We start from the raw sequence: 15,531 nt of genomic DNA, 5'->3' as shown, positions 1-15,531 counted from the left end.
TCCCAGGACCCTGGGATCATGACCTGAGCCGAAGGCAGACGTTCAACCGACTGAGCCACCCAGGCGCCCCAACACGTTCTTATTAAGTTTTATTGATGGATTACTATCATATTCTAAAATAAGCACATATTTTTAGCTAGTTGCAGTTTTAAGGGTCTGGGTATTCTCCCATCATAAAGTAGAGAATGAACTCAATTTTGCTCTGTGAGTCAATGTATTTTTATTGTGGTAAAAAACACAACATGAAATCTACCCTCTTACCAAATTTTAAAATGTGTAGAATGTACTGTTAGCTATATTCATATTGTTGTATAGCAGATCTTTTTTTTTTTTTTTAAGATTTTATTTATTTATTTGACAGAGAGAGATAACGAGAGCAGGAACACAGGCAGGGGGAGTGCGAGAGGGAGAAACAGGCTTCCTGCCGAGCAGGGAGCCCGATGCGGGGTTCGATCCCAGGACCCTGGGATCATGACCTGAGCCGAAGGCAGACACTTAACGACTGAGCCACCCAGGTGCCCCTATATAGCAGATCTTTACAACTTTTTTTGTGAATCAATTTAAACATATATATTTTTTGAAATAAACAAAAATGTAATATTATATTCAATTACCTTGGATTTTCTGGATTTTAATTCTGCTCTTCTATTTGTTAGATCTAGACAAATTACGTGATTTCTCTGGGCCTCAGTCTCCTTATCTGTACAATGGAGATAATAATAATACCTACCTGTAGGGTTGTTGTTGGCATCAAGTTATAGGAAAAAGCTAGGTAGAGTATTGTGTGGCACACAGTAAATATCAATAAAAGTTACCAATTATTATTATGTTTTGCCTTTTTTTAATGTTTGCCTTCTTCTAAAGGAAGAAGTGAAAACTATAATGCAAATGGCTTTATTCAAATTCTATCTTTAATATTTTGATTAAAAATATCTTCTATTTACAACAAGTTATTTGATTATATATAAATTTATGATGTTCGACTTATTTTCAAAACTCTTCCTTCTATCATCTGTTTTTGTTTTGTGGGTTTTCTGTTTGTTTGCTTGTTTCTCTATTCAGTTGAAGTATTCCCAAGATAGGGAAACAAAAAAGAGCTGTTCTCATAATGGATTATTGAAAGATTTGGGGGGCTTGAATCTTTGTGAAGTTGTATTATGCCATAGAAAAAGCAATGGATTAGGATTCAGACAATATGAGTTAAAATTCTCATATAGTAAGTCACTAATTATGCTTCTAGTTCTGTAAAATGGAAATAATAATCCATGAACTTTCCACCTTACGGTGCTGATAAGAGGATCAAAATGAACTAATTCTGCTAATTCCAGCAGAAACAGATTGACTTCTGTTTTGGCTAGAATCATAGGACATTTAACCTGTAATAATGCTTTAGAACTATAAATTTCTTAGGGAAGTAAGTGGTCAGAACTGATTGTCAGAAATTCCTAAGGTCTAAATCTAACTTTTCAAGAATGGTTTTAGCTCCGGGTAATTATTTACTTCTACATATGTCAAATACATTTAATTTTTACCTTATAGAGCTCTGATAAGATCTTACTTAATGTTAGAATTTTTTTTCATTTTCTAGGCTTGTTTACAAATTGATCCTGCTGAGAGGACATCATCTACTGATCTTTTGCATCATGAGTATTTTACTAGAGATGGATTTATTGAAAAGTAAGCATGTTGAGTGTGTGTGGACTTCTTAATGTTACACACACACAAAAATTCAATTTAACAAAAACTTTACTTACTTAGTTCCTCTATTAACTAGGTCTATGGTAGACTTATAGGCATCATGATGAAAATTCTACTAATAAAAATAATTGTAGTTAACATTCATTACAGTTACGATGTCCTAGGCAGTGTGCTAAGCTCTTTATACACATTTTCAGTGGTGATCATAGGCCTGAAGACAATAAATAAACAGTCAATACTTTTTAGCTTTATTTCCATTTGGACCTCTGACTAAATAGTCTGGTTTTTCCTCTTCTCGTAGCCTCTCTGATCTATATCTTATAATTGGCATTTATTTCCCAAATGGTTTTTTTCCTCCCCTTTATTTACTTTCTGTTATAGTGTTTATTGTCATATTCTCTCTACCAAAGTGGAAGTTCCCTGAAGGAGGGACCATGCCTCTAGCCCTTCTGTGTCCCACATTGTGTATGTAATATATAATGACAATGTAGATTTATAAATCAGCTGTATTTCTTTTTTTTTAATTTTTTTCTTAAATTCAACTTAGTTAACATATAGTGTATTATTAGTTTCAGGGGTAGAATTTAGTGATTCATCAGTTGTGTATAACACCCAGTGCTCATTACATCACATACCCTCCTTAATGCCCATCACCCCCGCCAGCAACCCTCAGTTTGTTTCCTATAATTAAGAGTCTCTTATGCTTTGCCTCCCTCTCTGTTTTATCCTATTTTATTCCTTCCCTTCCCTATGTTCTCCTGTTTTGTTTCTTAAATTCCACATATGAGTGAAATCATACGGTATTTGTCTTTCTCTGACTTATTTCACTTTGCATAATACCCTCTAGTTCCATCCACATTGTTTCAAATGGTAAGAGTTCATTCTTTTTGATGGCTGAGTAATATTCCATTGTGTATATATACCACATCTTCTTTATCCATTCATCTGTCGATGGACATCTGGGCTCTTTCCATATTTTGGCTAAAATCAGCTGTATTTCTTTTTTTGTTGTTTTTAAAGATTTTATTTATTTATTTGACAGAGAGAGACAGCTAGAGAGGGAACACAAGCAGGGGGGAGTGGGAGAGGGAGAAGCAGGCTCCCGGCTGAGCAGGAAGCCCAATGCAGGACTCAATCCCAGGACCCTGGGACCATGATGTGAGCCGAAGGCAGATTCTTAACAACTGAGCCACCCAGGCACCCCTAAAATCAGCTGTATTTCTAAAAAAAACCCACCATTTTCTATTTGGGCTTTGAAAGAAACAGAATTTTTTTTTCTTTAATTACAGAGTCACTCAGGTGGGCTTTGGATGTGAGGTCAGAAAAGATGGACATCATTTTAAAATGTGATGGACTTAAGATTAGGCATGGAAAAGTTCAGGAACAGCCATTAAAGATAGATTAAACTAGAAAAAGGCAAAGAAGAGAGAATCCTTTAGAGTACTTAGAACTTTAAGCATTTTAAGAATTTTAATATAAAGCAAAACAAGAATTTTGATATAAAACAAAAAAATGAGAAGATATATTGAAAGTGCCATTGATGAAAAGTGCCCGTTACTGAATTAAAAAGTTGCTTATATCAGTTCTACATAGACCACGTTGATTTCTCTTGGGTACTTAAGATCCTAGGATTTTAGTGTGATAGGGTGAAAGTTCTTGAATTCCAATGATTGAATCTTTAGGAAATGTTCGGGCAAGACCCTTTCCTTTGATAAGAGGCCTCTCCCTTTCACAGAACCTTCTGCAATACAAGGGCATTTTGACAGAAGTATGACATGTTCTTATTCAGCCAAATGAATCACACTGGTTGTTTTCTTCATCTCTTCACACTTCACTTTACTAGACATGTGTCTTGCACAGCTTTGGCAAGATTGGGCTAAACTGGGGAAGAATTCACTCATGGAATGATATTTTAAAATTTCCACAAACTAGGGGACACCTGGCTGTCTCAGTCAGTATAGCACATGACTCTTGATCTCAGGGTGGTGAGTTCGAGCCCCACACTGGGTGTAGAGCTTACTTTAAAATAAATTAAGGGGCGCCTGGGTGGCTCAGTCGTTAAGCACCTGCCTTTGGCTCAGGTCATGATCCCAGGGTCCTGGGATCGAGCCCCACATCAGGCTCCCTGCTCAGCGGGAAGCCTGCTTCTCCTTCTCCCACTCCTCCTGCTTGCTTTCCCTCTCTCACTGTGTCTCTCTCTGTCAAATAAATAAATAAAATCTTAAAAATAAAACAAAATAAAATTTCCCCAAACTGATAATTATAGCTGCTTCAGGGAATGGAACTGTGCAACTCAGGGGCAGGGTAAGAAGGAGACTTTTCTTTTTTTTTTTTTTTAAAGATTTTATTTATTTATTTGACAGAGACACAGCGAGAAAGGGAACACAAGCAGGGGGAGTGGGAGAGGGAGAAGCAGGCTTCCCACTGAGCAGGGAGCCCGACTTGGGGCTCGATCCCAGGACCCCGGGATCATGACCTGAGCCCAAGGCAGACACTTAACGACTGAGCCACCCAGGAGCCCCAAGAAGGAGACTTTTCAATATAGCCTTTTGAATTTTGAGCCATATCAATGGATTTTCTATTAAAAAATAAGTAACTTAAGGGTGCCTGGGTGGCTCAGTTGGTTAAGCGACTGCCTTCAGCTCAGGTCATGATCCTGGAGTCCCTGGATCGAGTCCCGCATCGGCCTCCCTGCTTGGCAGGGAGTCTGCTTCTCCCGCTGACCCTCCCCCCTCTCATGTGCTCTCTCTCATTCTCTCTCTCTCAAATAAATAAATAAAATCTTAAAAAAAAAAAGTAACTTAAAAAAATTCAAACCAAAACCAAAATGATCTCCCTTTGATATTGATGTATTTTGTTACATTTTGTACTAAAAATATTTCTCTAGAATAAGATTTCAGAAACTAATTAGTTCATCTTTTAAGTACTGTTACTTTAAAGAACCACAAAAAGGACAAAATGGCCTGAGTTTTCCTTGAAAGAATAATATATTTATCAAAATGAAAAATAATACTTTTATTGGGTAAAGTTTGCATCACAAGAGGAATCTAATTCATATAAACCTATTTTGTAAAAGTTTTGTGTAGTAAATTCTCATGGCAAAATTTTTGGGAGATGTATCTTTACCAGGATGCAATTTGTATTAAATATTGTACCACTTCTTGGCATGCATTATTGATCATTTATTTATGCTATACCTGATATGTAAATTAACTGATTAAATAGTCCATTAAAGATAAAATACTTTATCTACATAAATAAAAAGATTATTGGTTGATATTGCTTGTTTTATCAGATTCATACCAGAACTGAGAGCTAAATTACTGCAAGAAGCAAAAGTCAATTCATTCATAAAGCCAAAAGAGAATTCTAAAGAAAATGAACTTATGAAAGATGAAAGAAAAACAACGTACACCAATACACTGCTAAGTACTCCAGTTTTGGGAAAGGTAAAAGTTGTTTTCTTTTTAGCCAGTATAACTGTATTGTAGTTAGCACTCTAATGATAAAAACAACTATTCTTCTGACTCAGATTTTGGATGTGTCTATTCCAGGAAGTAGAAAAAGAGAAAAAGCCCAAGGAGATCAAAGTCAGAGTTATTAAAGTCAAAGGAGGAAAAGGAGATATCTTAGAACCAAAAAAGATAGAGTGTGAAGGGGGACATTGTCAACAGGATGCAGTTGAAAATGCTCATACTATGTCTCAAGATACAAAACCTGTAATCAATGAACCACCAAACTCTGTCAATCCCAGCACTAATTCTAATGGCATGAAAGATGATCCACACACTGGAGGTAGTATGATAATGCCACCCATCAATCTAACTAGCAATAATTTGCTGGCTTCAAATCCCAATTCAAATCTTTCCCATCCCAATTCAAGGTGAGTTTAACAGAAAAGAGACAGAAAGAAATGGACCTAAGTAACACAGTGCTCCTATATAATGGTATTTCAAAGAATCAAGATCGTAGTGTCTGTATATAAACTGAATTTGAAGATATATTGAAATTATAATCATATAATGAGCCATTAGTGTTTGTTAAGAATACTATAGAAGAAATTAACTTTTTTTGCTTATATAGATGTTTAATTTTTCACCAATGCCTTTTGGAAAGACCTCATTAAAAAAAAAAAAGACCCTCAGAATAATTTCTTCCCATCTGAATAGGAAGAAGGTGATATAACCTAGGTTCTGGTATTGCTGTGCCTTAGTATAACAAAGTAAGCATTTTGTCTGTATCATAGCTAATTTTCTTTTTTCTTTAAAAGATTTTATTTATTTATTTGAGAGAGAGAGAATGGGAGACAGAGAGCACGAGAGGGAACAGGGCAGAGGCAGAAGCACACCCCCCGCCGAGCAGGGAGCCCGATGCGGGACTTGATCCCAGGACTCCAGGATCATGACCTGAGCCGAAGGCAGTCGCTTAACCAACTGAGCCACCCAGGCACCCCATAGCTAATTTTCTAAATGGAGAAAGAACAGTTGAAAATAATCTTTTACAGTCAATTAGATTTTGAAGGTCAAATATTTTGGGAGTAAAACAACATATTGGGCCAGTTGTAGATTTAGCTACTGTTACAAATTGGAAGACTGGTACCAGGAGTCTGCGTAATCAAGGGCAGTGTGTTGTATAGCAAGGGTCTATCTAGCAAGGCATCAGGGCCAGTCCTAAATTTAGGGAAACTACTGTGAATCTAGATGAGGAAGGAGACTACATTCAATATCCCAAACCAATACTAGCAGACTGGTTTGGACTATAAGTTGTGAAGCTGAGGGGTCTGCAGAGGTGGGCAAGTGGACATTTCTGTGTCAGTCCAAAGGTATAGCAGGCTACAGACAGCAAGAGCCCGTTCGTTTTTTAGATGATCCCAACACCATGGTTGCGATAACCATGGTTGTAAACCAGCCTTGGACAGCAAGCTCAGAAATTCAGAAACCCAGTAGTTAGGAGAGCCAGATTTAAGAGCATCTAGGTGACTCAGTCTGTAGAGCATATGACTCTTGATCTCAGGATTGTGAGTTCAAGCCCCATGTTTGGTGTGGAGCCTACTTAAAAAAAAAAAAAAAAGATCTCCAGATTTAAAACAGATACAAGGGACTAAGTAGGCCACCTAGAGTAATCCCGCAACATGGTTGTTACCATTGATGTTAGCCATGAGCAAGTTCTCTGTTCTGTTTTCACCTACTTAGAGCAATTGGCACTAACACACTCACAATTGCATTTTGGCACTCACTATTCAAACTTTAGACTACCATGATAACTTCTTCATTCCTGAAGCTAAAACAGAAGTACTTCTGGGGAGTTCTAATAACTTTGCATTCATTTTTAAATAATAGGTTGACTGAACGAGCAAAAAAGAGACGTACTTCTTCACACTCTATTGGACAGGTTATGTCTAATAGCAGGCAAGAGGATGCAGGTCCCACTCAAGTAAGGCATGAAGCTAGTCATTAAAACATGGCCTCTTTCAACATTATCCTTGACTCCCTCCCCACCAAATCCTTTTTTCTATCTTTGGGGCTCCAGCATTTTAAAAAATGTGCTTTTAGGGGTGCCTGGATGGCTCAGTTGGTTAAGCATCCTACTCTTGATTTCAGCTCAGGTCATGATCTCGGGGTCATGAGATCGAGCCTTGCAGTGGGCTCCACACTGAGTGTGGAGTCTGCTTGAGATTCTCTCTCTCTCCTTCTGCCCCTCCCCACCCTCTCATACACACACTCTCTGTCTCTAAAATAGAATTTAAAAAATAATTTTTAAAAATGTGCTTTTAGCTTTTTTGTTTTTCCTGAGATGAAAATAGGTCATCGTTTCCTTAGTGCTTTCACAATTTTAGTTAATTTCTTATAATTTGATTTGTGTATTTTATCTGTGACTTGCACAAAAAAAGTTAAGATTTTTCACTCTTAAAAGTCACAAGACTTGAGGCACCTGGCTGGGTCAGTCAGAAGAGCATACAATTCTTGATCTCAGGGTTGTGAGTTTGAGCCCCACACTGGATGTAAAGATTACTTAAAAAAAAAATTAAAAGAATAGAATCTTTTTTTAAAATATTTTATTTATTTATTTGACAGGGAGGTACACAGCGAGAGGGAACACAAACAGGGGGAGTGGGAGAAGCAGGCTTCCCGCTGAGCAGGGAGCCGGATGTGGGGCTCGATCCCAGGACCCTGGGATCATGACCTGAGCTGAAGGCAGATGCTTAACGACTGAGCCACCCAGGTGCCCCAAAAGAATAGAATCTTTAAAAAAATAAAGTCACAGACTTTTTGGCCTTTTAATCCCCCCAAAAATGTTTTTAATATTTTATAGATTAAAGGCAATTGCCAAATAGATACATCAAACTTTTCACTAGAAAAATGTGATCAGTGTTGTTCATTCCCTCATTTTTTACATAGGGAAGTAGCTTATTCAAAATTGACATTTTACATAGGGGAGCATAATGTTATTTATAATAATAAAAAATTGAGAACAGCACAAATCTGTCTAAGAGCAAGTGACTCATTAAGCATATTAATATATATCTATACAGTGGGATACTACACATTGAATTGTGGTAGAGTGTTCATTAACTTTGGAGAGTTTTTATCATCAGTTACCAAAGGAGCAAAAATAAGTAAAAAATAGATAACACAAAAAGATTTTCTAGAATGCTGGGCTCTCCCTGTGTCCAGAGTACATCATTTTGTAAATAGAAAAATAAATTAATAAAATGAACTGAAGCAATTTGTCCAAAGTCAGAGTACAATGAATAAGATTATAAATTAAAAGTTAAGATGGTGGTTCTCCTGATCAACGTTATTATTCTCAGAATATCCAACGTATTTTTAAAAATTTGCTTCGTTAAACTTTTTTTTTTTTAAAGATTTTATTTATTTATTTGAGAGAGAGAATGAGAGAGAGCATGAGAGTGGGGAGGGTCAGGGGGAGAAGCAGACTCCCTGCTGAGCAGGGAGCCCGATGTGGGACTCGATCCCAGGACTCCAGGATCATGACCTGAGCCGAAGGCAGTCGCTTAACCAACTGAGCCACCCAGGCGCCTGCTTCGTTAAACTTTTATTGGAATTTGATGTTTATGTATTTAAATGGTATTCTTTTTTTTAAATGATTTTACATATTTATTTGAGAGAGAGCACATATGTGGGTGGAGGGGCAGAGGGAGAGGAAGAAACAGACTCCCTGATGAGCAGGGAGCCGGATGTGGGTCTCAATTCCAGGACCCTGAGATCATGACCTGAGCTGAAGGCAGCCACTTAACCAACTGAGCCACCTGGGCACCCCTGGTATTCTACTTATTAATTATTAAAATAACTTTGCAAAGATAGACATTTTATACCTATCTTATTACCTTCCAAATGGCCTGCAATTTTAGGCTTATCATTCAAAAAACAGTTACACATCTTTTTTTCAAATTAACTCTTGTTTATTTGCTTGTTTAGAGCCAAATGGAGAAGAGTATATTTGATGAGCGAACAGGTCAAAGTGACCAAATGGCAAATGGAAACAAAAGGAAGCTGAATTTTTCCAGATCTGACAGGAAGGAATTCCATTTCCCAGAACTGCCTTTCACAGTACAGTCCAAGGAGGTGAAAGGAATGGAAGGTACATATTTGTTGCCCAGCTTTACAAATTTCCAGATGCTGTCTTTTACAAGAAGACCTTTTTTTGTAAGATAACTTACATTTATGATGTGATTTTAATAGAAGATAGTAAATTGCTGTGAAAAATATTATCAGCTGCGGAGAAATTTTTCCCTCATAGTCAAATAAGGGGTAAGACTTGAAGGAGAGAATTTTTAAAGAAGAATTAAGGAAACTTTAAAAGGCAAATTTTTCCTTAGCTCAATATTGTTGAAATGTTAGGAAAGTATTTGAGGAAAGTGGTTTTGGTTCATCCTATGACTTGGAGTAAATCAATTTCCTTTGTTTCTCCATAATTTTTGCCCAGATAATAGCAGGAATATATGAACTTCAGGCATCCAAAGATTTAGTAGTTTAAAATTTATAACATGTACTGAGCTCTTAAAATGGAACACCTTTTTTTTTTTGCACAGTAAATGTTTTGTTTCTTTGAAGAACAGTGACACCTTGTGAAGAGTTAATATAATAGCAAGAAAATAGTACTTCTACAGTTCAAGAGGAATTATCTGATCCACTTAACAATTATCTGCAGAATTTTAAAAAATAAATGTCTTCTTTTAATATCTGGTAGGCTATTTGTAAAGTTATAAAACAGATCATTTATGACTGGCATATCTTACCATTACAACTGATGATTTATTCGGTTCCTTTATAATAAACTGAGAAACTGACTTTAGTGGATATCAGAAGTTCTATTTGAAACTCTTGGAAAGGAAAGTAAAATTTCAAGGTAGGAATAACAAGTTGTCATTGTTGTATATATTTTTGCAAAAGTTAAACAGATAAAAGTGCTGAAGAGGGAATCAAAGAAAACAGATTCATCTAAGATACCAACTTTACTTAATGTGGATCAAAATCAAGAAAAACAAGAGGTAAAATTTTTCTGTTTATAGTTTTAGTGCTATTGGAACCCTTGACTTGGTACATAGATTTAGTTATTACTATTGGAAAGTTATATAAAAATTCAAAATTATGTAGTCTTTGAACATGAGAAACAGGTCTATATTCTCTTAAAATGACATATTAGTAAAAGTTTTTAAAAGTTATTTTTTGGGGGGGTAATTAATACCAGCCCTCATTTGAATGTTGAGTGATTAGAATATATGGTACCCAGGGAAAATATTACATGTGTTATGTGTATTACATAATATTGGGCAGGTAAACCATGCCAGAGGAAACAAATAATGGTGTGAACATATAGTTATACTGGCCACAGGAACATATGTATTTATCTTTAGCCCCTCCCTTCCTGTTTTCAGTTTATCTTTGCTGTCCACCTATTGTTCTGTTTTCACAAAGATTTGTTCTCAGCCGGCTATCAGATAACTGTGTTGAAATGTTCCAATCCCTACCCACCAGAGTCTTGAATTTTATTTGGAAATCTTGAAGATCCTCAGTATCCAAATGCATACTCTCTAAAGACACTCTTTTAAGGGAAGGGGGATTGTGCTCAGCTCCCACTTAATTAAATCATATAGATGGCCTTCTATTCTACACATTTGTAAGGTCATCAATTTCATTATATCAGTTTCTTATTTTATAAATAAAATTGATTACATTTTTATTCATGATAAAATTAGCATATACTTCTTAAGGAAATTTGGAGAAATTAGAAAAATAGAGAAACTTTTAAACCATATAGGAAGGCATTTTCACTATGTCTATTCAATCTCTAAGTCATTCAGATTAAAGAGTTACCAGATAACTGTTAGATATATCTTCATAGTGTTGCTTATGCCTTATTTTTGGCTTAGAACTTGTTAAGAAGTCCACAATCCACTTTGCAGGAAAGAAATATTTTCTAGACAGAGCAAGAAAGTCATTAATGGTCATCTTTTAGTTCATTATAGAAAGTAATAAGGTGGCTTTAAATTTCTAAACTTGGGTGACTTACTGATGTCCCAGCATGTTGAGCAGCACACCCTTTGCATACTTTTTGAATGACTGACTAAATGAGGCTCCTGAGTTTGTGTATTAGGCTCCTAGCAGTGTGCTGCATGTGTTTATCCTACTGTCCTATGAGAGCCTCTGGAACTAAATTTATATTCCAATGCAGGAAGAAAGGAACTCTCCAGACAGTTCTTTCATTAAAAAAATACATAAATAAATTGGAAGGGGAAATCCCTTCTTGCCCATGTGATGTAGAACTGCTTAAAAGATGACCTTTCTAAGAGTGACCTTGAAAAGGTTGGGATTATGAGAGTAGTCATCAAAGATGGTCATAGTTTCTTTGTGTTACCTATTCATATGCAGTTCTGACAACCCAGTGAAATTGCATATAAGGCTAGTCTAAACACTTTTAATACATTAATGTCAGAATTAAGAAAATGTCCTAAATTTTGAGTTGGTAGTTTGTTATTTTAGAGCACAAGAGAATATGACATGTTTTTACAAGATAGGAGATAGCAACTTTTTTGTTCTATTCTTGGCTGTGCCATTGACTTGTTTTTGAATTGCCTACTCAGATCCAAGTGTTTCAGAGTTGTACCTTCAGTTCTTTCAGGCATCTTAAATGTATACTGAATTAGTGTATACCTGTATTGAATAGACAATATGATCTAAGAAAAACCCTAAATTACCGCTGATGAGGTAGGCAAGAAAGGAAAGAGTCCATACAAAAGCCAACTTCAGTTCTGTTTCATGATGATCATGAAGAATATTTGCTAAATAGTCTCCCTCATAAAACAAAGCCCAGGTAAAAAGTACAAGCGCTTATCTGTGGCTATATTTCCTTATCCAAGACTCACCGTTTCCTCAGTTAAGGTCCTGTTTCTGTTTACTTTTTAGAATACAGGAAATGCACAAACTGAAAGGAAGAAGAACCTGCCAGATGTAGAGTAGAAAATGCAGCCGCTGAAAATTCAGGGAATCCCAGAATCATTGTATGGTTTAAAAAAAATCCTTTTTATTAATATTACATACACAAAAAAATGCTGACTAGAGAATTCTACAGATATATCGTAAATCCTGTGTAGTTATGTGTATATTCACCTAAATTTGTTTTTACATTTATTAATCTTTAAATTATTCATGTTTTCTTAATTAGAACACTAATTTATAAAAATTGCCTGACTGGTACATCCTAATAAAACTGCAACTTACATTAAATCATATAATTTTATTTGATGATCTATTATCTTAGTCATGTATGATTAATGGTCATTCTTAACTTTGGTTCAGAACTTTATAATTATAGAAGGAAAAGTTTCTAATTGTGTAATAAAGTGAGATCCAATGTCTGGGAGCACCAAACATTTCTGAACAAACAATTATACTTGATAAGCATGAAATATAGATTTGGTTCCACACTGAACATTCTAGAACAGCATTTAAACATATCATGAAGTTCATTTAAAAGGACAGAAATGGAGGAAAGCATTGAAACAAATCTTTTGGCTTACCGGCATGCTTATCAATTAGTAGTTTACATAGAATATATTGTTAACATATAATTTAACATTAATACAGTCAAAGTTTTGGCAGCATATATTTTAGTTCTTATTGCTGGTTCTTACTGGCTTGGTTTCTGATTTTAGGGTGGAGATGGCCATTTTAAGGGGAAGAATTTGAAGAGGAACAGATTTTTTTTCTGGTAGTGTCTTTTCTTTTAAATCTTCAAAATACAAATTGGCAAGTCTTCTCTTATTTTATATACACTAGAAATGTAACATGGGCTATTAAGACAGCTGCACATCTTGTATGAGCATCCTCCATCTTTGTTTTGTTAGCAAAGCATTCACTCTTTCCTTCTTACTTTCTTCTAAGAATTATGTTGGTTTAGAATTATGAAGTCATCTCCCCTCTCTGCCTGCTTCTTTACTTGCCATGGTTACTGAGTAGGTAACACATACTGTCATATGACACACCCTGTACTTATCCTGATCTCTGCCCTCTGCTAGTCACATGACCTTTAGTGTGTTTTATTTCCTACAATGCTCAGGCTTCCTGAAGTGAGTTCTTAATGAAATATCTGACCCATTGTTGTAAAGGTTAAAAATATGTTCTTAGCTGTAAAAGCATCTATAGTATTTATAAAATACCTGGAAATTATGTGGTATTCAAATGTTAGGTAAATTATTTTATTGTTTTTGTTTTGTTTTTATTTAAATTCCACTTAGTTGAGAATTCTTTTATTCTTTTAAACAACTCCCAGCACTCTTCCAGTTTCCTAGTTCCATCTGATAGTGCCTTTTATGTGATAGATTTTTTCTATTCCATAAAACAAATTATTTACAACCCAGAGGACACACACTACCAAAATTCTTGATTGTCCTATTCTTCAAAAACAACAACAACAACAACAACAAAATGGGATTATCTGGTGTTTTACCAGGGCTGTACCTGATTTGTATTTACTAAATAGACACGAAAAACAAAGGAAAACATAATTTCTTTATTACACTATTGTAGTCTCTTCATCTCATTTTAAGGTTGATTGGAATACATACCTGAGATTGTTATACATAATATACATTTCTAACAGAATTCCTGTTACTTTTTTTTTAGATTTTTTTTTTAAATTTATTTGAGAGAGAATGAGAGAGAGAGAGAGCACAGGAGGGTGAAGTGTCAGAGGGATCTTTTCTTTAAAAGATTTTATTTATTTATTTGAGAGAGAGAGAATGAGAGACAGAGAGCATGAGAGGGAGGAAGGTCAGAGGGAGAAGCAGACTCCCTGCCGAGCAGGGAGCCCAATGCGGAACTCGATCCCGGGACTCCAGGATCATGACCTGAGCCGAAGGCAGTTGCTTAACCAACTGAGCCACCCAGGCACCCAGAATTCCTGTTAACTTTTAGCAACTAATCTCCAGGGAAATTAAAAGTTGTTCCCTGTGGTAGGTTCAACAGATACAAGTCTGCCTCTTACCTGTTGCATTTGTATATTTGTTGATCTTAGATCAATATCATTGGATTCAATTTCTACAAAAATGCCTACTTGGATTTTAATTGGGATTGTGTTAAATCTATACCTCAATTTGAGGAAATTTGATATCTTAATAATATTAAGTCTCCCAATACATGAGCATGGTATAAACTCTCCATTTATTTAGATCTTTAATTTCTGTCTGTAATATTTTGTGAAAGTCTTATATATTATTCACTAAATTTATTTCCACATGTTTTGTTTTTTGGTGCATTATAAATGGTATTTTTTAATATCATCTTGCAGTTAGTTTTGCTAATATACAGAAGTACAATTTGTTTTTCTATATTGATCTTGTATTCTGAGACTTTGCAAAATTCACTTATTGTTCTAGTAGGTTTCCTTCCTTCGTTCCTTTATCTGTTCCTTCCTTTCTTCCTTCTTCTTTTGTCTATTTCTTAGAATTTTCCACATAGGTAATCATAACATCTGCAGATAAAAATAGTTTTACTTCTTCCTTTCCAATGTTTATGCCTTTTATTACTTTTTCTTGCCTTGTTGTACTGACTAGGACATGTGATATTGAACAGAAGTAGTGAGAGTGGACATCCATGACTTTTTTTCCTATACCAGAGGAAAAACAAAACATTCAGCTTTTTCCCATTAAGTATGATGCTAGTTATAGGTTTTATGTAGATGATCTTTATTACATTGAGGAAGGTTCCTTCTGTTTCTCTTTGCTCAGTGTCCTTACCATGAACAGGTGTTAAACTTTGTTAAATTCTTTTCCCACATCAACTGAAATGTTCATATGATTTTCCTCCTTTATTCTGTTAATGTGAATTATATTAACTGATATTTGAATGTTAAATCAACCCTACATTCCTAGGATTAAATTCTACTTGATCCTTTTTATGTTCTGTATTGGATTTGATTGGTTAATATTTTATTAAGGTTTTTGGCACTTATGTTAATGAAGGATTTTAGTCCCCTTTTTTTTTTTATTATATTGTCCTTGTTTAGTTTTGGTATCAGTGTTATGTTGCTTTATAATTGGGTTGGGAAGTGTTCCCTCTTCCTCTGTTTTCTGAAAGAATTTGTGTAGGATTGATTTTATATTCTCCTTATATGTTTGTTAGAAATCACCACAGAGGTCAATGAAGCCTGGCATTTTCTTTGTGGAAGTATTTTAATATGTGAATTCAATTTCCTTACATTTATTTGATAAATATATAGATATCCACATTTGTTAGTCTCTTTGTATCAGTTTTGGTAATTTGCTTCTTTCAGAGAATTTATTCATTTCATCAAAGTTGCTGATTTTACTGG

At 35.2% G+C, this 15,531-nt stretch overlaps 1 protein-coding gene across 1 annotated transcript in view; it reads left to right on the top strand.

The window, feature by feature from the left end:
* CDKL3 (cyclin dependent kinase like 3) overlaps positions 1 to 12,179 on the top strand; it is a 59,944-nt gene extending 47,765 nt beyond the window's left edge. Inside the window, 7 exon segments of the mRNA XM_021701929.1 lie at positions 1,589 to 1,677; positions 4,994 to 5,147; positions 5,253 to 5,581; positions 7,038 to 7,131; positions 9,138 to 9,300; positions 10,113 to 10,210; positions 12,126 to 12,179. Of these exon segments, the coding sequence (XP_021557604.1) occupies positions 1,589 to 1,677; positions 4,994 to 5,147; positions 5,253 to 5,581; positions 7,038 to 7,131; positions 9,138 to 9,300; positions 10,113 to 10,210; positions 12,126 to 12,179 (981 nt within the window).
* Positions 12,180 to 15,531: the final 3,352 nt, after the last annotated feature.

Source organism: Neomonachus schauinslandi, chromosome 7 (genome assembly GCF_002201575.2).
Source record: "Neomonachus schauinslandi chromosome 7, ASM220157v2, whole genome shotgun sequence".
NCBI lineage: Eukaryota > Metazoa > Chordata > Mammalia > Carnivora > Phocidae > Neomonachus > Neomonachus schauinslandi.
The sequence above is the reverse complement of the archived record's forward strand: the minus strand, read 5'-3'. Positions and strand labels throughout refer to the sequence as shown.